The sequence below is a fragment of the Ictalurus punctatus genome, chromosome 24 (genome assembly GCF_001660625.3).
Source record: "Ictalurus punctatus breed USDA103 chromosome 24, Coco_2.0, whole genome shotgun sequence".
Classification (NCBI taxonomy): Eukaryota; Metazoa; Chordata; class Actinopteri; order Siluriformes; family Ictaluridae; genus Ictalurus; species Ictalurus punctatus.
The window spans coordinates 22,046,340-22,071,866 of NC_030439.2; the positions used below are offsets into that span (position 1 = coordinate 22,046,340).

Consider the following 25,527-nt stretch of genomic DNA (forward strand, 5'->3'; position numbering starts at 1 on the left):
CTTCCGCCGCTGGTTCACCCAAGGCCCGAGGTGTGTTGGCGCCGGTGTGACGGAGACCACGGCTGGGAAAGTCCTAGGTGCACGGTCCCTGCACAGAGAAACACACAGCGTAGAGGGGCTGGGAGTGGAAATACCACGCTGTGTGCTTACCTTGGATATGTGGGCAGAGGCACAAGATGTTTCCAGCGCAGTTTGTCGCTCCAGCAGCTGGGCCTGCTTGTCGAGTAGGCCGCGGATCTGCTTCTCCACATCCTCCAGTTCCAGTCGCACCATGTGAAGCTCAAGCGAGTCCTCATCTGCACTCAAAACCGGAGAGACAGCAGACATATCTGTTTTTTTTTTTTAAACAGAACAGCGGTAAGTGAGAAATGTGAAACGTAAACAAGGCTAGCGGTAGGTGATGCTAGCGGGCTACGGGCTACAAGCTGGTCGCGGATGATTGTAAAAAAAAAAAACGTTACGATTGTTTTATCTAAAGTAGTGTCAGTTATATTTGTATAACGTAAGGTAAATAATTTTAAAGTATAGAGATTAGAAGAAATTTATGTAATGGTGTTAGCTCGAAGGGTGCTGCTTCCTCAGTGACACTTCAGGTTGCCAGATACTCCTAGGTTCCACTCCTGTCAGTCAAGAACAAGAATCTGAGGTGATCACTGCTGTTAGTCAGTAAACTGTCAGTGATTAAAAAACAAAAAAACTAAAAACACATTTATTTAAAAAATAGCTAAAAACAGCTACTTTTTAGAAATTTTGTCCAGTATGTGGTGCTGCTCTAACACCACACTGGTAGCATCTGGACATGATGGTTGTCATGCAGGAAAACGTTCCAGTGGCTTTTTTGGCTTTCTCCTGACCAGTAGGGGGCAGTGTGCCAAATCTCTGCAGGTAACCTCAGGGCCTAATGATGATGACACCTACCAAGTTTCCCTCAAAGTGCTGTGGAGATACAGCCTCAAGTTCAGTTTTGAACATTTTTCAAATTTGTTGAGGCACCACTCAAAAACGGTATAGTTTATTAAAATTTTATGAATAACTTTTTGTCATGAGTGCCTCTAGATAATGCAGGCAAATTTACGCGTAAATCAGACAAAGGGTCTCGGAGGATTTGAAAAAGTAGGCCTCCAAAACATTTAAAAATACAGGACAGGAAGTTTGCTCGACCATGAAATAATTGGTATCATTGTTCTCGGCATGAACCACAGAATCTATCAAGACCAGTCTCACAACAGTAGGCAAAAGCAATCAAAAGCTATTAGATTTTTTATAAATAGCATTATAATTTTTGACCGAAGTGGCGATGTCCCAAAACTTATTGAGTCCCTTCAGAGCATCATGCCAAAGACACATACCAAGTTTTGTAATGATACGCTGATATAAAATGATAAGTCTAACATAAAATACAGCCTTTTATGACTAAATTAAAAAATTGCCGACATAGTAATTTTTCATATCATTGTACTCAGTATGACCCTTGAAACTAATGAGACTAATTTGATTATTTCATGACAAATTCTTCAGAGATTATGCGCAAAAATGTGTTTTTCATATCTTGTGACCACTAGGGGCACTGTTCCGAAACTGAGCAGGCACCCTCGAGTCATGATGACTATGACAAAAAAAGTTTGGTATGCATACGCTAAAGCGTTATGGAGATATAACCTCATGTCCATTTTGGCATGCTCTCCATCGAATTTGTTGCCATTCGTTTATCAAAATTCTGTGATTTTTTTTTTTATGGCTTCCTGTATTGCAGTGGCTACTCCAGCTCTCTGTATGTACTGTTACATACAGTACCTCACAAAAGTGAGTACACCCTTCACATGTTTGTAAATATTTGATTATATATTTTCATGTGACAACACTGAAGAAATGACTTTTTGCTACAATGTAAAGTAGTGAGTGTACAGCTTGTGTAACAGTGTAAATTTGCTGTCCCCTCAAAATAACTCAACAGACAGCCATTAATGTCTAAACCGCTGGCAACAAAAATGAGTACACTGCTAAGTAAAAAAATTGGGCCCAATTAGCCATTTTCCCTCCCCGGTGTCATGTGACTTGTTAGTGTTACAAGGTCTCACATATGAATGGGGAGCAGGTGTGTTAAATTTGGTGTCATAGCTCTCACACTCCCTCATACTGGTCACTGGAAGTTCAACATGGCACCTCGTGGCAAAGAACTCTCTGAGGATCTGAAAAAAAGAATTGTTGCTCTACATAAAGATGGCCTAGGCTGTAAGAAGATTGCCAAGACCCTGACTCTGAGCTGCAGCATGGTGGCCAAGACCATACAGTGGTTTAACAGGACAGGTTCCACTCAGAACAGGCCTCGCCATGGTCATCCAAAGAAGTTGAGTGCACATGCTCAGCGTCGTATCCAGAGGTTGTCTTTGGGAAATAGACGTATGAGTGCTGCCAGCATTGCTGCAGCGGTTGAAGGGGTGAGGGGTCAGCCTGTCAGTGCTCAGACCATACGCCGCACACTGCATCAAACTGCAAAATCATCAAAATGCATGGCTGTCATCCCAGAAGGAAGCCTTTTCTAAAGATGATGCACAAGAAAGCCCACAAAGAGTTTGCTGAAGACAAGCAGACTAAAGACATGGACTACCGGAACCATGTCCTGTGGTCTGATGAGACCAAGATAAACTTATTTGGTTCAGATGGTGTCAAGCGTGTGTGGCGGCAACCAGGTGAGGAGTACAAAGACAAGTGTGTGTTGCCTACAGTCAAGCATGGTGGTGGGAGTGTCATGGTCTGGTGCTGTATGAGTGCTGCTTGCACTGGGGAGCTACAGTTCATTGAAGGTACCATGAATGCCAACATGAACTGTGACATACTCAAGCAGAGCATGATCAATATGCAGTATTCCCGCATGATAACGACCCAAAACACACCTCCAAGACAACCACTGCCTTGCTAAAGAAGCGGAGGGTGAAGGTGATGGACTGGCATGTCTCCAGATCTAAACCCTATTGAGCATCTGTGGGGCATCCTCAAATGGAAGGTGGAGTCGACATCCATGATGTCGTCATGGAGGAGTAGAGGAAGACTCCACTGGCAACCTGTGAAGCTCTGGTGAACTCCATGCCCAAGAGGATTAGAGCAGTGCGGGAAAATAATGGTGGCCACACAAAATATTGACAATTTGGGCCCAATTTGGACATTTTCACTTAGGGGTGTACTCACTTTTGTTGCCAGCAGTTTAGAAATTAATGGCTGTGTGTTGAGACATTTTGCGGGGACAGCAAAGTTACACTGTGATACAAGCTGTACACTCACAACTTTACATTGTAGCAAAGTGTCATTTCTTCAGTGTTGTCACATTAAAAGATATAATCAAATATTTACAAAAATGTGAGAGGTGTGCTCACGTTTGTGAGATACTGTATATTCTTTACTCTGACTTAGTCAAATACGAGACTAGTCTACAATCATATTACTTTGCTCAAACTTCATGTATCAAACTTATGCAGTAGCCTATCCAGCAATATACTGGTCTTGGACCCCAAAACACTTTGCGAACTTGGGATTCTACACAGGCATGATACACAGGCCTCTACATCAACGGACTCTCCTACTATCACTGTCTGACACAGGGAGCAACATAAGCAGTGTGAGAGACCACGGAAACGCAATATTCAGGCAGGCTATAAGCTAACCCTTTCAGACCAGCACTTCCATCTGTTCTGCTGTCTAACGTCTGATCCCTGGAAAGCAAAATGGACTATTTGAGACTGGATTTAACTACCCAACGACTGTTGTGCCTTTATCTTTACCGAAAAATGGGTAAAACCCACTGCTCCTGAGAACACTATTCATCTGGATGGGTTAACAACAGACCATGCGGACAGGAGCCATGCTCTCAGCGGTAAATCTCGGGGAGGGGGTGTATGTATTTTCACAAATAACAACCAGTGCAAAAACACTAAAATCATCTCAAGCTTCTGCTCGGAAGATATAGAGTTTCTGACTGTAAAATGTCAACCACACTACTTGCCAAGGAAAATCACAGCTATTAGCATCACGGCTGTATATATTCCCCCCATTGCAAACACAAAAGACACACTTTCTGTATTGTATCAGTCTGTCAGCGCGATGCAAAATGCTAATCTGGACTGTGTTTACATCAGTGCTGGTGACATTAATTAGGCGAACCTGAAGACAGTCTTACCACATTATTACCAACACGTGAACTTTGTAACAAGGGGTGAAAACACACTAGACCGGGTTTACACTACCATCAAACAGGCATTCTGAGAAGTTCCCCAGCCCCACATGGGAAATTTGTTCCAACTATCTCTTATGCAATGCAGAGTGGCGCTCGGGCCAGAATAGATGTGAGGGAGCCACAGAAGGTGAGAGTGGTGGCCAAATTCCCCCCATGGATAGCTAGGGGGACTGGGAGATGACAGTCGCAGCCTGCTAGTAGGCCTTATTTAAGAATGATAATCAGTGCCAAAAAGGCAAACAAGAAGCTGTCTTGATGGGACACGGTCACAGAGATATTATCTCAGAGAACCATATATGAGCTGGCCCATAGCACCAAACTGTAATACCAAATGTATGTGTGCAGTGTAGACCACCCTGCAACAGCACACACAGTGGAATCAGCCTCGATGCCCTGAGGCGTATATGGAGGGAGGTAGCCCGCAAGTGCCTCCTCCACCATAGGCATAGCTAAATAGCCATGCTGCTCATTCCCCATGATGGCCAAATAATCTTGTGGGGTTATAAATACGGCTTATGTATGGACTTCCCCAGAATTGGGATATTTTGTCATGCACTTCTGGGGGAAAAAAGGGGAGTTTTCTGCAGTGTGAGGGAGATTCATTTTTACTGGTGAGAAAAAAGCTCATCCAGCCTTAGTAATCACTTCAAGCAGCTCTTTATATGCTTGTGAGCTGCTCTCAGTCTTTGGCACACTCTGCTGGCTCCTCGGAGTCAGAGAGGAATTTTTGGGTTTTTTTTGGCTTTCCAAAGCGAAGGAGGAGTCGCAACGCGAGCTTCAAAATCAGGCAGAGAGCCGGATGTGGAAGACAGAGCAAGAGATAGAGCAGCGCTCTACTCCGGCTCCTCTTCCAGATCCCTATGTGATCCCCAGGACCTGAACCGGCTGGCTGCATTGGCAGCAGCTGGCCCAGATCCGCGAGGCTCTGAAACCCATCTCCCTTCAGCTGAGAACAGAGTGAGGCGGGAGTGGAGCTGCCTAATTGTAAGGCGTTCACAGTGCGCACAGACCTCTCAAGGGCCATCCCTAGACACAAAGAAAGTGTGACCATCCTCCCCTGTGATGAAACAGGAGCAAGGCATAACACACTTCCTGTATTCTCATGCACTCACTTTTCTCTCTCTCACTTTTTCAAAGGGACAGAAAAGTAAAGAGATTTTTTTGTTTTGAAAAGATAGAGAGGAAATGAAGAGTCTTTTTGTGAGCATTACACAAACGGCTGACATGCCGTTTTTATATCACACAATGCACTTAATTGCCACATCACCTGATCGGGGCAGGCCTATAAATAGGCACGATGTTACACAAGTATTAGATGCTGGTCACATGCGAGGGTGCTTCCCATATAGTAGCCTATAGTAGATTTTCTGTGTGTGTAAACTGTGGGCTAAAATTCTGACCACTACACAATTACTATTATAAGTTACTTACAAAATCAAGTATACTTTCAACCAATTGCCCGGGTGCAGAGTAAAGTACCACACGGAACCAGAGAGTGAGGAAAAGCAAGGCCCAAGTTTTATTGTTCCGTTCCACCACACGCGATCCACACTGTTGAGAGTCTTAAAAATGATCTGACACCCGGATCTGAAGCTCCCTTATTTATACAGTTTTCTACACCCAAAGAGCCTTCCCATAACACCATTAGGTTTTAGAAAGAGCCTTTCCATAATACCAATATGTACACGACTCAACATTTTGGAGAGACCTTGGTCTCACGGTGTCCGCTGTTCCCATAGCCAGTTATTTTGCGGCTCTAGCCATTCCCATGTACAGTTATCTAGCAGGTGGTAGCCCAGCTCCAATACCCGTATAATGGGCCCGTCACATTTCATCCTTAAAAAATAACCTGTGTCAATGTCAGTCCTGACTGGTCTATCGTGAGCAGAGGATTCTTCACACCTTCACACACTTATGAGTAAGTTTCTTTCATATTTGTTCTACATTCCTGCTTTCTAATGTGGTTTCTTTCATATTTTGTTCTACTATTTTCTGTTTATAACACTCACACAGTTTACCCCCTTTACTTTACTCTATACCTTATAATATCCTTATAATATCCTTGCAGTCCTTATAATATTCTGCATTCCTTTTGTGTGTGTGTGTGTGTGTGTGTGGCTGCATAGGCCTCTATGTGTGTGTGTGTGTGTGTCTCTTAGTTGACCTTCTGCCTGCGTGCAGACGTACTCCACCTACGCTCTGAGGCCTTCCGCACTAATCAAATACATGTATTGTTATCTCCCTGCGCCTTGCTTATCTGTGTGTTGTGTCTTAGGTGAACATCTGTTCATACAGTCCTCCAGCCCAGTGAATTCTCAATAAGATTACATATTACTCATACTAGGTCTCCCTCTTGTTTATTTATTGTGTTTTTCATATACAACAAAACACATCTTTGCTTTATAACAATGCTTTACATACTCATAAGTTGTGTTTTTTTTTTGCAAAGTACATGTGTGGAAAACTTTATGTATGTAAACTGAACAATGGAATCCACATTGATATTGAAATAAAATGAAATACATTTAAAAACAAAAACAAAATGCACCTCCCGTTTTATTTCACCCTACAATAGTAAATATTTTAAGACAATAACAAATGAAATGTATTTTGATAAGTCTTCAGTTGTAACATTTAATGCCCATTAACTAATGTCATTTTTTTAATTAAAATAATGTTGTCAGATTCTATGTAATTTCCTTAGTGTGGCATAAAAATAGCTTTTAATTGTACTAGTAATGTTAACACACAATCTGTCCATGAACTAATATGGCAAATGTGAAATCTGTTCTCATTATAGAAATTTCACAAAATCACAAAAGTTTATTATTACAAAATCATTGCTATTTCAGCCAATTAAAATCACACTGTATTTTATAACATCTGACTTTGTGATATGCAGTCCTGATGAGGTTCACGTTAAGAATAGAATTTTACATACAAAATAACATTCTGGACTTTATTTGTTTATTTATTTTTAATTTCAGCATTAAAGTCTAAATAAGTACTATTTCACTTTTTCTGGCCTTTATGTTTAGTAAGCCTTATTGGTAATGAATGTAATATTATTGCAAACATGTAATACAGAAATTTTGCTTCATTAAATTCTGAAAACTGCCACTAATAATAATAATAATAATAATAATAATAATAATAATAATAATAATATTTCAAAGCAAAACAATCTACACCTAAAAATAAATCTCAGCTCTCTTCTTCCATGAAATCAGCCTCTTGATGCTTTTCAAAATCTCCTGCAGTTTTAATCCATATATTATGGGATTGAATAAAGAAGGAATTAATAAATATTCAACTGACAGGATTATGGCAATAATGTGGGGAATTTGATTTGATTCTAGTCTGTTATTTATCATTTCAAAACACATGTTAACAGAAAAATTTATGAAAATGATCAGATGTGGTAAACAGGTCTGCAGAGCTTTTCTTCTGAAATCTTTCGAATTCTTTAAACACACAGCAAGTATCCTCGTGTATGAGTAGATTATGAAGATCACTGGAGGAAATATAGCAATGCTGAAAATAGCAAGTCCAAAAAGGTTAATAACAGATGTTCCTGTACAACTTAATTTGACAATTGAGTAACCATCACAGTATATTCTATTCATTTTAAATTTACACAATGGAAGCTGGGATACTAGTATGTATCCTATACCAATTGCACAACAAGGTAAAAACCATGAAAAACATATGAGCTTTCTGACAGTGGACATTTTTATCATATTTGAATAATGTAAAGGTTTACAGATAGACACATATCGGTCATAGGCCATAGCTGATAGCAGCATGAATTCTGATGCAGCATATGTATAAACACAAAAAGCCTGAAATAAACAGCCGTGGTAAGAACTGACTTGTTTTTCAGAAAGTAAATCCATGAGCAGTTTAGGATAAAGAGCAGTCGTTCCAAAGAGAGCATTACAAAGCAAAGCAGCAATGAAAATGTACATAGGCTCATGGAGACGTTTGTTCATGAATATGACAAAAATTACAGCAGTATTAAATACAATGATTGATATGTACACTGTGAGAGTAATTAAGAAATAAAAATATCTGTAAGTCTGTAAATCCACATGTCCATTAAGTGTTAAATATGTAAGATTAGTAAAATCCATCAATTACAAACAAAATCCATCATAGGTTTGATGAAGAAATTTTACAACTGTGGTGAGAAAACGTTCAGTACATATTTATACTATCTCGTCTGGCCACATATTCCTTAGTGACTTTCTGCCAGTAACTTGCATAAAAGTCCCACTCTCTTTCCTGACTACTACTAGTACTACTACTATTATTAATAATAATAATAATAATAATAACAATAATAACTATATCTACAAGCAGCAATACCAGGGTCAAGCTAATTATGGGTACCATGAGCAGCAAAAGAAGCTTTGTGACATGTTTTTGGTTAGAGTCCAATGAACAGTGTATGAGGAGCTAGAAAAAGTAAACTGTCAGTGATTAAAAAAAAATATTTTAAATATAGCTAAAAATAGCTACTTCTTAGAAATTTTGTCCACTATGTGGTGCGGTTCTAACACCGCTCAGGTAGGATCTAGACATGATGGTTGACATGCAGGAAAATGTTCCAGTGGCTTTTTTGGCTTTCTCCTGACCAGTAGGGGGCAGTGTGCCAAATCTCTGCAGGTGACCTCAGGGCCTAATGATGATGACACCTACCAAATTTCACTCAAAGTGTTGCAGAGATATAGCGTCAAGTTCAGTTTTGAACATTCTTCAAATTTGTTGAAGCACCATTCGAAAATGGTATAGTTTATTAAAATTCTGAATCAGATGTCCAGAAGCTATTAGCATTTTTATAAATAGCATTACAATTTTTGACCAAGGTTGCATTGACCTTCAGAGTATCGTGCCAAAGACACATACCAAGTTTCGTAATGATACGCCAAATCTTTCATAAAATACAGCATTTTAAGGCTAAATTAAAAATGGCCGACATCCAAAATGGTCGCCAAAGTACTTTTTCATATCGTTGGACTCGGTATTGCCCCCCTGAACCTAATGATACCAATTTAATGATTTTATGACAAATTTTTCAAAGGTTGTAACCAAAAATGTGTTTTTTCATATCTCATCACCACTAGGGGCACTGTTCCAAAACGAAGCAGGCACCCTCAAGTCATGATAGCTATGACAAAATAAATGCTAAAGCATTATCGAGATGTAATGTCCATTTTGGCATGCTCGCCATTGAATTTGTTGAAGTGCCATTTGAAAATGGTATGGTTTTACAAAATTCTGTAATTTTTTTTGTTATGGCTTCCTGTATGGCAGTGGCTACTTCAGCTCTCAATAACAATGTGTTAAATATATTGTTTACTCCGACACAATCAAATACAAGACTAGTCTATAATCGTATTACTTTGCTCAAACTTCGTGTATGAAACTTGTGCAGTAGCCTATTCAGCAATATACTGGTCTTGGAACCCAAAACTCTTTGCGAACTGGGGATTTTACAAAAACATAATACACAGGCCTCGATGGTCTGCACATATATAGCACTTTTCTCCAATGCACTTTACACTGTGTCTCATTCACCCATTCACACACACACACCAATGGTAGCAGAGCTGCTATGCAAGGTGCAAACTTGCCATCGGGAGCAACATGGGGTTCAGTGGCTTGCCCAAGGACAATTCAGCATGTGGAATCATGTGGGCCGGGAATTGAACCACCAACCCTACGATTAGTGGACAACCCACTCTACCATCTGAGCCACAGCTCAATCTATCTGTTATGCTAATTCCAACATACAGACCTTTGCTAACTAGAAGCATCATCTGTGAAGCAGATAAGGACTTCAGGACTGTTTTGAATGGATGGACTCGAATATGTTTAGTGAGGCTGCCACTGTTAATCAACACATCAATCTAGGGGGTTATGCTGAGTCTATGATGGGATTCATATTAAAATAGATAATTTTGTGACAGTGTCTAATTTTAATTAACTTAAAATAGATTTTTGAAATGTAATGTCAAACTGTCTTGAATAGCTTCCTATTACAAGCCACAGTATTCCATGGCTATGTGTTGTGTATGTTAAGTATGTGCAAGCCGGGTCATTCCAAACTCCAGTCCTCGTGTTTCTGTCCTGCCTTAGATGCTGCTTCATCAGCCTTCTGTACGGCTTCCGCCACAAAGATTTTATTGATGCTTTTAATAATGACACTGTGGAGCTGGTTGAAGTTTTTAATAATACTTGTTCTCTTACCTTAGACACTATCACTCTTCTCAAGTCCAGGAGAGTTAAAAAGAAAGATACTCTTCAGCCGTGGCTTAATGACTGTACCCATGCTCATAGCCAAGTGTGCAGGAAAATGCAGCGAAAGTGGAAGAAAGATAAACTGCATGTCTTTTGTTTAATAATATTTTTTTACATACTCTGCTCTCATGGATATCAAACAAGTGCAACACAACACAAGTTTATAAAAATATATATTTGTTAAATACAGATGTGCAACAATTATTGACACACCTATGAATTCATATGAGAAAAATATATTTGAAGTACATACCCACTGGTATTTAAAAAAAAAAATAGTACACCTGGGTGACTAGGAACAGGAAATTGTTCAACCCTGACTTCCTGTTTCACAGGGGTATAAATATGAGGTAACACATAGGCCAAATTCGCTTAGTCATTCCAAACAATGGGTAAGACCAAGGAATATAGCTGTGATGTGCAACAAAAGGTTGTTGAGCTTCACAAAATGGGAAGTGTCTATAAGAAAATAGCACAAGCATTAAAATGCCCATTCACACCATCAGGGCAATAATAAAGAAGTTCCAGTCAACTGAAAATGTTATGAATCAACCTGGATTTGGACGTGTGTCTATATTGTGTCAACGCACTGTGAAGAGGATGTTTCAAGTTGCCAAAAATCTCCAAGGATCACAACTAGAAAATTGCAGAAGTTATTTGTGTCTTGGAGGCAGAAAGTCTCCAAAACTACAATCCGAAGTCACCTAGTTTGGAAGGTTTAAAAAAAAGCCCCTACTCTCAGCCATAAACAAACTCAAGCGTCTTCAGTTTGCCAAACACTACTGAAACTTCAAATGGGTTTGGGTTCTATGGTCTGATGAAACCAAAATAGAGCTTTTGGGTAATAAACACCAGAGGTGGTTTTGGAGCACACAGAGAGGTAGCCATATGGAAAAGTATCTCATTCCCACGGTTAAATATGGTAGTGGATCTTTAATGTTTTGGGGCTGTTTTTCTGCCAGAGGACCTGGACATTTTGTTAGGATACATGGCATCATGGACTCTATCAAATGACAACAGATATTAAATGAAAACCTGACTGCCTCTGCCAGAAAGCTTCAAATGGGCCATGGTTGGATCTTCCAGTAGGACAATGATCCAAAACGTACATCAAAAGCAACACAAAAATGGTTTACTGACCACAAAATCAAGGTCCTGCCATGGCCATCCCAGTCCCTTGACCTGAATCCATAGAAAACCTGTGGGGTGAACTGAAGAGGAGAGTGCACCAGCATGGACCTCGAAATTTGAAGGATCTGGAGAGATTCTGTATGGAGGAATGGTCTCAGATTCCTTCCCATGTATTCTCGAAACTCATAAGGCATTATAAGAGAAGACTCAGAGCTGTTATCTTGGCAAAGGGAGCTAGCACACAGTATTGGCTAAAAGGGTGCCAATAACTGTTGAGATTTTTTGATAAACCTGTGTTATTTTGCAACTGTTTGATATCCATGAGAGCAGAGTATTTTTGTGAATTTTTTTAACAAAAGGTCAAAAGGTCAAACAATAAAGACAATTTTTCACAGCCTTCTTTGCTCATATTTACCAAGGGTGTCAATATTCATGGAGGGCACTGTGTGTGTGTGTGTGTGTGTGTGTGTGTATAATATATGTGTGTGTGTGTGTGTGTGTGTGTGTGTGTGTGTGTGTGTGTATTTTTTTACTTATTTATCATAATGCACTTTACACATTTTATTTACATTTATTCATTTAGCAGACGCTTTTATCCAAAGCGACTTACAAATTAGAAAATACAACCAAAACGATATATCAAGCAGAGAACAATACAAGTAGTGCTACCATACAATAACTTTAATTGAGTTCCAGAAGAAGCAAACGCACAGACTAGAGGTGTAAGTGCCAGAGTAATTTTTTTTTTTTTTATGGGTTGGTTCGATGTTCATGAAAGAGGTGGATCTTTAGTTGTTTTTTGAAGCTGGTGACAGATTCTACAGTCCAGACTGAGGTTGTAAGTTCATTCCACCACCGAGGAACAGTTAGTTTGAATGTTCTTGAAAGGGACCTTGAGCCACGCTGAGTGGGTACTACTAAGCGTTGGTCATTGATTGATCGCAGATTGCAAGAGGGAAAGTAAGCCTTCAGGACAGAGTTGAGGTAGGAGGGTGCTGTTCCAGACAAGGTATTGAAGGTGAGCATCAGGGCCTTGAATTTCATGCAGGCAGCTACAGGAAGCCAGTGGAGGGAGATGAAGAGGGGTGTGACATGGGTTCTCTTGGGCTGGTTGAAGACGAGGCGTGCTGCTGCATTCTGAATTATTTGAAGGGGTTTGATGGAGCTGGCCAGGAGACACGAGAGTAGTGAGTTGCAGTAGTCCAGTTGTGAGATAACAAGAGCCTGGATTAGTAGTTTTGTAGCTTGTTTGGTAAGGTAGGGTTGGATTTTCTTGATGTTGTACAGGATGAACCTATAGGACCGTGCAGTTGTTGAGGTGTGGCCTGTAAAGGTCAAGTTGTCATCAATGAATCGCCCAAGGTTCCTGGCTGTCCTGGTTGGTTTGAGTGTGGTTGAGCCGAGCTGTACAGTGAGGTTGTGGTTGATTGAGGGAAAGGCTGGGATGATGAGAAGCTCAGATTTTGCCAGGTTGAGCTTAAGGTGGTGTTCCCTCATCCAGACCGAGATGTCCGACAGGCAAGCAGAGATTCGTACAGAGACAGATGGATCGTCAGGCTGGAAGGGTTAGGGTATCAGCATAGCAATGGTATGAGAAGCCACGAGACTCAATCACCTGCCCCAGAGATGTAGTGTAGATAGAACCTATGGGGTTGTATCTTTATTTAATACATTTAAGTTTTGTATTTGTAATTACTTTTATGATTTCTATTTAATTCAATTGTTTAAAAAAATCATTTGTAAAGCAACTTGAATTGTCTTGTCTATAAAATGTGCTATATAAATAAACTTGCATTGCCTTTTATGTCATGGTTGGATTTTAGACTGGGCCATAATGCACAACTTCATGTAAATTCATTCATCAGCTGTAAATGCTCATCTGATAACTAACAAACCTGTTTAACATATGCACTAACATACGCACAAACCAGCACAAACAAACGAGACTATTTGAGGTGAATTTGGAGTAGGGGGGCCTGGTGATGTCATCACCTATCATTTAATGTCTAATATTTTAAAAACTGAAGCAGCACAAACAAAACTTTTAGTGCCATAAACAGCACAAACGGAGCAAAAACAAATGAGACTAGTTGGGGTGAATTTGGAGCATGTGGGGGGGCTGAGTGACCCCAGAATGAACTATAAATATTTTTTTATATCTCCAAAACCGAAGCAGCACAAACAAAAATATTTACGGCATAAACCAGCACAAACGGAGCCCAAACAATTGAGACTATTTTGCCGAAGTTTTGCATTGGGTTGGGGGCCAACTTCAAACAGGTCCAATGAGGTGGTCTCACCAGCTGAACACTCGTCTGAGGTCAATGTGGCGACCTCAGCTCCAGAGCCCCAGTTTGAGGTCAGCATGTCGACCTCCTCCTCAGAGCTTCAGCACGAGACCCATGAGGTTGTCTCATCTCCAGAGCTCCAGCATAAAGTCAAGTTCCTGCTAGAGGTCAACGAGACAGCTTCCCAAGCCATGTTCCTCCCGAGATCCACAAGACGGCCTCCCAAAACATGTTCACACTGAGTCAGCTGACATGGACAACTAAATTATGCTCATGCATGAGATGACACAGCAAACCAAGCTCAGTATACATCTGATCTATTGCCTGTTTTTTGACCATGCTATTGTCTCATGTTTTGGATTTTTCTGCCTGCCTCTCTTTAATAAAACTCTTATCTGCATTTGCATCCATCCTAACCTCCATTACATTCAGTTATGTGACAGCTATTCACATGAAAATTTCACCAGACATCACTATTAACTTAAGAAATCCAGAAATATAAAGAATTCACAACATTAAAGTCCATAAATAAATATATGTAATAAAGTAGAATGACACAGGAAAAAAGGATTGATCATGCTAAGTAAAAGCAGGTCTCCAAGGCAGGGTAAGGCAAGAACCCAGCTGAAATCTGTAAGTAATTAGAAAGTAATTATACCACCTATCTGTGCAAATTAATGTCAGCTGGGTTAATAAATTGATGGTGTATAAAAAGGCTTTTCGTTACCAAGGTGTCACACAAGAAACATCTCATGATGGGTAAAAGCAAAGAGCAATCCCCAAGACATTCACAACTTTATTGTTGTGAAACATATTGATGGAATCGGATACAGACATATTTCAAAACTTCTGAATCTTTTAGTAAGCACCATTGGGGCCATTATCCACAAGAGGAATCAACATCACTCCATCATCAACCGGCCACGCACAGGAGCTTCTCGCAAGATTTCTGACCATGGAATCAGAAGAATAGTCAGAAGAGTAGCCTAAGAGCCAAGGATCACTTGGAAGGAGCTCCAGAAACACTTGGAGGCAGCAAGTACCATCGTCACAGAGAAAAGAATAGGCAATGCACTCCACTGCTCATGCTCACCGCACAAGACTCCATTACTAAAGGAAAGGCATATCAAAGCTTGTTTAAAGTTTGCTACAACTCTTGTGGACAAGCCTATGAAATACTGGGAGAGTGTAGTCTGGTCAGACGAGAGAAAATTTTACTTTTCGACTGTCGTACTACATACCATGTTTGGAGAAGAAATGGAACTGCACATCATCCTAAAAACACTACACCAAGAGTGAAGTTTGGAGGTGGAAGTATCATGGTATGGGGTTGTTTTTCATCACATGGTACGTGCAGACTTCATATAATTGAAGGAATGATGAATGGAGCCCTTTACCGGGAGATTCTTGATGAGAAGATGAGACGTGGGTGGACCTTCCAGCAGGACAATGATCCAAAGCATACAGCAATGGAAACTCAATTGGTTTCAGAGGGGGAAAAAATCAAGGTGTTAGAATGCTCCAGTCAATCACCTGACTTGAATCCAATTGAACAAGATTTAAAGACAATATGTTTAGAAGAATGGCCCAAAATCACACCTGAATACTGCGGCCCATAAATTTCTTCATTCAGGAAGCATCTTGAAGCTGTCATTACAAACAAAGGCTTCTCCACTAAGTATTAAATACATTTCAGTTACCGTGTTCAATACGTTTTTCCCATGTCATTCCTCTTTATTACACATAGCTTCATTTATGGGCTTTATTATATATATATATATTTGTGGATCTCTTGAGTTAATACTGATGTCTGGTGAAATTTACATGTGAATAGTCTCATTGGAAATATATTTACTGAAAAAAATGTTGATGCGTTCAATACTTATTCTGCCCACTGTATATATACTGTACATATTTTTTAAATGTGATGCTGCATGTGTTTCTCATTATGAACTAAATTCTGCATGACTATATAGATTCATAGATTTTAGCATTACATTCAAAATGAGAAAAGTTTTATTTTTTCTGCTGTTTACATTGCAAAGTATGTAACACATAAATATCAGTCTACCACCAATTTTTCAATTCAATTACCATTACATTGTTAAAGTGCCATTTCTAATAATAATAATAATAATAATAATAATAATAATAATAATAACAATAAACACAAAACATATTCTATCTAAAAATAATCCCCAGTCCTCCTTTTCCATGAAATCAATCTCTTGATGCTTTTCAAAATCTCCTGCAGTTTTAATCCATATATTATGGGATTGAATAAAGGTGGAATGAGTAAATATTCAACTGACAGGATCATGGCAATAATGTGGGGAATTTGATTTGATTCTAGTCTGTTATTTATAATTTCAAAACAAATGTTGACAGAAAAATTGATGAAAATGAGCAGATGTGGTAAACAGGTCTGTAGAGCTTTTCTTCTGAAATCTTTAGAATTCTTTAAACACACAGTGAGTATCCTGATATATGAGAAGAATACGAAGGTCACTGGAGGAAATACAGCAATGCTGAAAATAAAAAGTCCATATGAGTTGTTTGTAGATATTTCTTTACAACTTAATTTAAGAACTGAGTAATTATCACAGTATATTCTGTTCATTTTAAATTTACATAACTGAAGCTGATATGTTAATATCAATGCCACACCAAGTTCACAACAAGGCAAAAACCATGATAAAAATATTAAGTTTTTCACAGTAGACATTTTTACAATAGTTGTATAATGTAATGGTTTACAGATGGACACATATCTGTCATAAGCCATAGCTGATAACAATACAAACTCTGAACAAGCATACCAATAAACAAAAAAACCCTGAAATAAACAGCCGTGGTAAGAACTGACTTGTTTTTCAGAAAGTAAATCCATGAGCAGTTTAGGATAAAGAGCAGTCGCTCCACAGAGAGCATTACAAAGCAAAGCAGCAATGAAAATGTACATGGGCTGATGGAGATGTTTGTTCATGACTATGACAAAAATTACAACAGTATTAAATACAATGATAGATACATACACAGTAAGAGTAATTAAAAAATAAACATATCTGTAATTCTGTAAATCCACATGTCCATCAAGTGTTAAATATGTAAGATTAGTGGCATCCATTTATTTCTACAAAAGAAGAAATAAATCCATCATAATTTAGATGAATATATTTTACAACTGTGGTGAGAAAGAGCTCAGTGCACATTTATACTATCTCTTCTGGACACTTATTCCTTAGTGACTTTCTGACAGTCACTAACAAAAGTTCCACCCTTTTTCCTGACTACTACTACTACTACTACTACTACTAATAATAATAATAATAATAATAATAATAATAATAGTAATAACAACAACAATAATAATTATAATAATCATTATTATTATTACTATTATTTTTTTCCCCTACAGAGCAAGCCAGAGGCATTGGTGGTGAGAAACAATGTCTGGGTTACCCTGTTCCTGTCTGGGTTATGAATGTAACCCTGTTCCCTGAGAAGGGAACGAGACATTGCATGAGCTTCACGGTGTGGGAACGCACTCTTGCACAACCGATATCTGAAGTATTTGTAAAATCATGCCTATTCATAGGCCTGATGTGGTCAGGTGACATTGCATTTCGCGCATCGCGTGACTATAAAACGACACCTGTAAACCATGTCAGCCACCTCTATTGTCTGAAGTGAAGACATGATTCACAGACATGCCTCATTATAACAAAGCTATGCAATGTCTCATTCCCGTCTCAGGGAACAGGGTTACATGCTTTACCCGGACGTTCCCTTTCAAAGGGAACTCAAAGTTGCGTGAGCTTCACAATGTGGGAATGAGAATACTCACTCTATCAAGATCCAACCCGGGGGTCACTGCAAGACACTTGAGCCCAGGGTGGAATGCATGTCCAGACTGAAATAACAAATGAATGTGTGTGGCATAGACCACCCTGCCCCAGCACACACATCCTGTAAGGGTACCCCTTTGGATAAAGCCTACGAGGAGGCACCCCCCTAGTGGAATGGCCCGTTATGCCCAGAGGCATAGTGAGACCGCATACCTCATAAGCAATAGAGATTGCTTCCACTATCCAATTAGATATGTACTGCTTCAACACAGCATTGCCTCTACTGTCACTGCCAAAGCAGACCAGAAACTGCTCCAACTTATGCCACTGGCCGGAGTGGTGGATGTAAGCACAGAGAGCCCTTACTGGACACAGTAGGTGCAATTTTTCTTGCTCTGTTATGAGGAACGGAGGAGTGCAGAAATCCTGCAACATTACTGTCTGGGCAGCAGTCTTAGGCACTTTAGTAATATAATCTGGCCTAGGATATAGGCAGGCCTTGGCTAATCCAAAGGCAAAGTCAAGGCAGGAAGGGAAAACAGACAGAGCTACCTTTAGAGTGAGAAGCTTCTCTAAGCCGGACTTTAATGACTCAAATGGGGCCCCTGAGAGATCTTCGAGGAGTGAGGGTGAACCACATTGTGTGGATGGAGCCTCCAATCGCTGGGCCTCATCCCCTGCCACGACAAGATATCTGTCCCCACATTCCGGCTGCCCGGGATTATACAGTGCACTCACTGACAAAAACTTTCCCTCCACCCAGAGAAGAATTAGTTGTGCCTGCCTGAACAGGGGGTGTGAATGTAACCCTCCCTGGTGGTTGATATGTGAGACCACTGCTATGTTGTCTGTCACACCTAACACATGGTGTTCTCTCAATTGAGGAAGAAAGAAATACAGTCCACATTTCTAAGCAATTTATATGCCATTTCAGATGATGGCCGCTCCAGAGATCATAAGTTTGGACAGCTGTCTAAGACTGCACCCCAGCCCGTGAGGGAGGCATCTGTCATTACTGTCTTGTAATAAGGAGAAGCCCGAAGAGTGTGACCCTAGGCTAGAACTGGAGACACCTCCAAATTTTCAGAGCACGTAGGCATCGCCACATGACACTGATTAGTCTCAGGGGACTTTTCAGCCACCAATGAAACGGTCTCATGTGCAATAGGCCCAATGGTACGACATTGGCTGTTGCTGCCATAAGACCCAACTGTCTCTCATAGAGACTGGAAGGGCATGCCAAAACCCAGTTTTGTCTTGCTCAATGTTGATAGGATTGATTCTACTCGTGTTGGGGATGGAAATGCCCTCATCACAGTAGAATCCCATATAACCCCTAGAAAATTGTCCTCTGCACTGGAGAAAGCATACTTTTCTTGAGGTTCAACCTGAGCCCAAAGCTCCTCATGTGGGTGTGAACAACATCTCAAAGTTGAATTGCCAGTTCCCTGGATCATGCTAGAATTAATCAGTCATCCATATAGTTTAGTACATGGATGCCCTGGAGTCACAATGGAGAAGAACAGCATCCATGCACTTTGTGAAGGTGCGAGAGGACAAAGCTAACCCCAAGAGAAAAACCTGATATTGGTATGTGTTGCCCCAAATGCAAACCTTAGGAACTTCCTGTGACTGGGCAATATTTCTATGTGAAAATATGCATATTTTTGACCCATCATCACAAACCAGTCCTCGAACTGATTCTGTGGAACACTAAGTTTGAGCATCAGCATCTTGAACCTGTATGTCCAAAGAGTATGGTTCAGATGATGCAGATCTAAATTGGCTGCATACTCCCATCTTTTTTTGCAGACCAGGATATAATGGCTTCTAAAAACCTCCCTCCCTCAGAGAACGGGGTACATGTTCTATGACCCCTTTGTCCAAGAGGGATCTTACTTCCTGCACTTTCTGTGCTGACTACTGTGGTGAGCACACCTCTGAACCGGGGGCTCGAGCTCTGAACTGAACTGTCTAACCCTTTTCTATGGTGGACAGAACCATAGAGCCACATGGAGCCATAGAACCATGGGGACACATTTGGCTGTAGTTTCCACACTAGATGGTCTTTTAGTGACATTAACTCTGTGCCCTGACATTAATCTCCAGCTGACCTGTGACAGCTCGCTGACCAGAGAAGACTGAAAACTTGGGTTGACATTGGTTAGGGGAGGCCCTACAGTAATAACTGCCCTAACACCCACATGTCCCCTGATAATTCCCTCTGTGGCCCATCTGGACTGCTCCCTCTTTGTCTGTTTGGCCTTTATGATCATTCTCAGATCAGCCCTATTAGCAGGCTGCGACTTTGGCCACCTGGTCCCCCTGGCCCTCTGTGGGGTTAGGCGGGCCACCGTAGTCACCTTCTGTGCCTCCCCTGCACTAGTGCTGGCCAGGCTCCACTAGTGGATGCCTGGGTGAATTCATTTGCTGTTTCACCTCATGAAACCTGTTGGCAATGGCGTTAACTGCGCCGCCAAACATGCCGGAAGGTTCAACAGGGGCATCCAGCAAGGAGACCTTATCTTTATCCCCCATCCCTGAGAGGTTGAGCCTTAAGTACTTCTCCGCCACAACCAAGCTACCCATTGAACGGCCGATATGACGGGCCGTTGCTTGGTCCCAGACACTTCACACAGAAAGTATGTCTCCCCCGTGATGAAATGGGATTAAGGCGTGACACACTTCCTGAATTCTCTCTCACTCATACTTTTCTTTTTTTGACTTTTTTCCAAAGGGATAGAAAAGTAAAGACATTATTCTTTTTTTTTCTTTAAAAAAAATGCATTCACACAAGCATTCACACAAAATTAATGCAAGCATTCACACAACACGACCAACATGCAGTCTCACTAAAGATAATAAGGCTGATGCCATGGTTCACAGGTGCCATTTTATAATCATGTGCTGCGTTTAATTGGCACATTACCTGACTTCGGCAGGCCTATAAACAGGTGTGAATTCACACAAGCTTCAGATACCAGTCACGCACGCGGGTGCTTCCTACAGTGTGGCGCTCACGCAACTTTGACTTCCCTTTGAAATGGAATCTGGTTATTAATCCTCTATTTAATCACAATATATATGGACTGAAACTTCAGGAGATTTTTAATAGGATTAAGGGATTTTTAAATAAAAATTAACTGTTGCTCAGATTTGGGCCAGTTCTGCTTTATTTGTATTGTTCTTGGCTGACATATAGCATTGCTATGGCTTGATTGTGGCCCAGATTTGGCAGACAGCAGTGGACTGCCCAAGTGCCATCATTCCATGCTGTATGTGAGCTGGATGAAAGTGTCAGGTGTTCGCCAGATCTGGGCCACAGTAATTTTGCTACCTAGGGAAGAGACTTTCAATGCAGTGAAATGTTCTTATATTTCCATTCTGTCCACAAAAACATCAAGTTATTTAAAATTAATGTGGTAACTTGTAGCGGGCTTGGAATGATGCAAGTGAGCAGTTAAAGAGAATCTGAAATCTTTCAGCAAACTGAAATCTGAGCACAGCTCCATACAAAGACTTTTGTAACAAAGGGCCCCCAGAGACAAAATTCAGATCCATATGCAGAAAGTTTAATGACAAAAACAGAGTCAAATCAGTCCAGGTCAAAATCCAAAAATAAAAAATAAATGGAAACTGTATCTAAAATGTGAACAAAACAGGAAGTCAACAAGGCAGAGTAGGGTTAATATACCAGAATGAGGAACAGTGACAAATTAAAATGAGTAGGACAAAGGCAAAAATGTGGCAAGGAAAAACAACTTATACACAGGATAACAATCAAGAACCTTCATGGCTCTGAACTTACAAGAAGCTCAGCCTCTCAGATATTTAGTTGTGAATAACTAAATACATTTAATATTGTATCTATTACATTCAGTAATGACAGTCCTGCTCAACCCTCTCCTTTCTAGCGTAAATGTTGCCAGCATGATATTTACCACCATGATCACACCTTATTCTGGCTGGAACAAATTTTGTACTCCTTCTAAAAAAAGAGTTTCAGCCCTGTTTTTGTCTACACACTGGAGACAAATAATGGGACTACTGCAACCATCCACACAGCCAACAATGCACACATGGCAAATAATTTCATGGTTTGGTAGCAAATTAGAAAATAAAATCATATGGGCACATTGCTAGAACATAAAAATATATTGACATATTTACCATTACCCATTAAGAAATAGCAATTGCAAAGCACTGTTAGAGCATTGTCTAAAGGTCTAACAGGACTAACCACCTGTGTGTACATTCACACCTGCCAATGCTGCAGCCAGATATTTCAAGAATGCATACTCTCAATATTTAGTAATATTTACTCCCAGTATTAAACTTTCTGCAGTATTTGGTGTGTTCTGGAGAATTCCCCTAACTCTGTGAAGGTCCATGTCATACAAGACTGAATAAGTAAGGATTAACCCCAAGACAATGTCTGTGCTTATAAAGAGTTCTACAATGAATGCCTAGGTATACTGCAATTCTTTACCAGTTAATGCCAAAAGACTAGCTGTGAGTGATCTGTACAGGTGAAAAATAATACCTTGGTTGACCTCACTGCTTACTCTGTATAGTTTGTGGAACTACTAAAGGAACTTGCTCCCTTGAGTAATAGTTGTGTAACAAAACACAAATGCATATGTTCACAGATTAAAGTGTCAAGACATCTCCCCCATAATAAGTATGGAGTGTGTCTCTCTGCAGTCCATCAACACATGAAAGTGCACTTATTTAAGAATTGGATATAATATCATCTTAACTTTTTACTCTTCAAGAAAGACAAAGCTTTGAGTTAAAAAAACAAAAACATTTTTAGTATGTGGAATCAATATGATGTACAACTGGTAGTGTGGCATCTTGAACCTAAGAAATAACAACTTCACTTACATTTACATTTATTCATTTAGCAGATGCTTTAATCCAAAGTGACTGACAAATGAGGACATTCAAGCAAAGCGATATTTCATGTATAATTCTGCATCTACATTTTATTAAAAGTATCAAACAAAGTAGAGGTAAAGTCAAGATTCAGGCAAGAGTCAGACAACAAACAAACAACATGAACTGGGTCAGGCAAGAGCAAGACAAGAAAACCTGAAAGACGATGAATTAACAACAGCTTGGTATCAACTGGTGTAAGAACACAGTCCATATACTGTTCAATGAGTGATTGCAGTGAGGTTCCTTTAATACTGTGAGTGTTATTGAGTCAAGGTGTGTGTGATCAAAAATCAGGTGAACGTGAAAGTGAGAGTCTGTGGTAGCTGGGTGTTGTAGTCCATGTTTGTAGTTTGCACTATATGGAAGGGCAATGCCTTCTGCAAGCGGACCTGGAGTGATAGGTTTAAGGTAGGAGACATGAAAGAAGGGAGCTAGGCAGCTGTGGCATGGTAGTTTCAGCTTGTAAGTGGTCATTTATTTGTTGGAAAACTTTGAATGGGCCAATATAGTGGTGTGTCTGCTTTCTACATCCTTCCTTGACCCACAGGTCTCTGGTGATCCATAACCAATCAACAGGTCAATAGGAGATTTCTTGTTAATTTGGGCTGCATGCTCTAGGTGCTGGTGAGCTTGTTCCTACACCTGCTCTTGCCACCGGAACCAACTGTCCTCCGCTGGTGAGTCTGTGAGGTTGGTGGTCTATTGGAACAGAGGTGTCTGGTAATCATAGACACACTAGAAAGCTGTAAGCTTGCTTGCTGAATTATGGAGGGAATTGTGTGTGCTCTGCCCATTGGAGGAACTGTGCCAAGTCCTCCTGGTTTTTGGAACAAAAAGTCCATAGGAACTGGTCCATAGTCCAGCCCAATCTGCTGGTTAGCTGTCTCTACTTGGACTTTAGCTATCAGGTGTGGTAGCCTGATGTCAGGCTTACAGAGATGCCCAGTGTTTCCATCATTATGTCTTCCAGGATGCCAAAGTTCCTAAACACAGGACTGAATACTAGTTCTTCAGTTACAAAGGCTGGTTGCAGTCTGTGGAGAGGAATCAGGCACAGGGATTCGCAAAACCTTTAAACCATCACTTAGATGATTGCTTTGCCCTGTGATGGGGGGAGATCAGTTATGAAGTCAATGGCTTATGTGTTACCATGGTCTTTGGAAAGTAGGTAGTGGGAGGTGCTTGAACGCTGGCAGTGTGAACAGTACTTTGGCTTTTGCACAGACTGAGCAGGATAAGATGAATCACTGCATGTCTACTAGCATCTGTGGCCAGCAGTATTTTCCTTGCAGTAGTTGACATGTTCTGTGAGTGCTGGGGTGTCCCATGGCTGGAAAACTATCAAAGCATGATCCAGGTAAAATGCACTCTTCACCAGAACACCGGGGTTATAACCCTACTCTTTGCAAGAAGTGCACTGGGATTTTTAATGACCACAGAGTGTCAGGACCTCGATTGAACGTCTCATCTGAAATACAGTGCTGTTTTTACAATATAGTGTCCCTATCTCAATACTGGGGCATTTGGACCCACAAAGACCACAGGGTGAGTGCGCGCTACTGGCCTCCATAACACCACTTCCAGTAGCAGCCATAGTTTTCAGCAGGAGGTCCCCCATTCAGGTACTGTCCGGGCTCAACCCTGCTTAGCTTCACTATGACCGTGGAAACCTTATGATCTAATTAAAGCATGCAAAGAACAGGGCCTGATTAGAGATCAATCTCTTGCTGTACTCCAAGTTCTTGTGGTCTGTATAAATCGTGAATGGGTAGAAGGCCCGCTCCAGCCAGTGATTCCATTCTTTAAGGTTTAGTTTCAAAGGGTGGAGCTCCCCGTTACCGATGTTGTAGCTTCTCTTGGTCGGGGACTGCTTCTTAGAAAATAAGGCCATTATTTTTAGTTTGGTCAGTGGGTGAATTATACCCCTCCAAAGGGTCCTCTGTCCAGTGCCTATACCTTCAAGGCGTGTTGTGGTGGCTTTAAGGACAGCTGGAGCTTCTTGGTGAGGGTACGATTGATGAAGTTCCAAGCCATATCAGAGTCTACCAACTCTGAAACTGAATACATATTTCTTGAGGGTGCAATCTGAACTGGTAGAATAAAATTGTAGTGAGAAAAGAAATTGACTGGATTCACCATGGTGGAGTAAAAAAAATTTTTTGGCTCATTTCAACAACTACTTGCTGCTAAGTTAGAAACTGAGAACATATTAAGCAGTGCTCTGGGTACCTTTTTGGACTAGCAATGATCAAGGATGTTGACAGGGAGGCAGCTGGTGGCTCAGAGCTGTGATAGCTGTTTGAGCATGGTGATCTGCTATTGCTGCTCTCCTATGAAGTGGCCCTTTGCTACTAGTGCCTGGTACCACTCGAGGTTACCTGCTGCATCCAAATATTCCGTCATGATGTAGGTACCTCACGCAAATGCAGGTGTTCAATGCTTTATTAAAAATAGCAAACAAAACAGAGACATAACCCAGAGGCAAATTCGAGTTCAGGCAAGTTTCAGGTGATGAACATACAATGTAAACTAGGGCAGGCAAGAGCAAGACAAGAAAAACAGAAACTAGATCAAACCGGATAGACAAACAATAAACAATGGCTCATCAACTGGTACAAAAACAGAAGTGGTACAACTGGTACAAAACTGGTACAAAAATTCACTGAAACCTTACAACTAGCAAGAGCAACCTCTAGATCATCTGTCCTCATCCTCCTGTCAACCGCTCCAGCCTGGGCATCACTGGAATGGTTCTGCGCTGGGTTGAATCCTATCTCTCAGACAGATC

The 25,527-nt window shown here is 40.6% G+C and overlaps 1 protein-coding gene across 1 annotated transcript; it reads right to left on the minus strand.

The window, feature by feature from the left end:
- Positions 1-7,419: 7,419 nt before the first annotated feature.
- Positions 7,420-14,029, minus strand: LOC108256843 (olfactory receptor 52N5-like). The gene is made up of 4 exons (XM_053675218.1): positions 13,963-14,029; positions 8,169-8,270; positions 7,656-7,883; positions 7,420-7,541 (listed from the first exon to the last, which is right to left on the minus strand). Exons 1-4 carry the CDS (start codon positions 14,027-14,029, stop codon positions 7,420-7,422), a joined length of 519 nt encoding a protein of 172 aa, XP_053531193.1.
- Between the last annotated feature and the right edge of the window lie 11,498 nt (positions 14,030-25,527).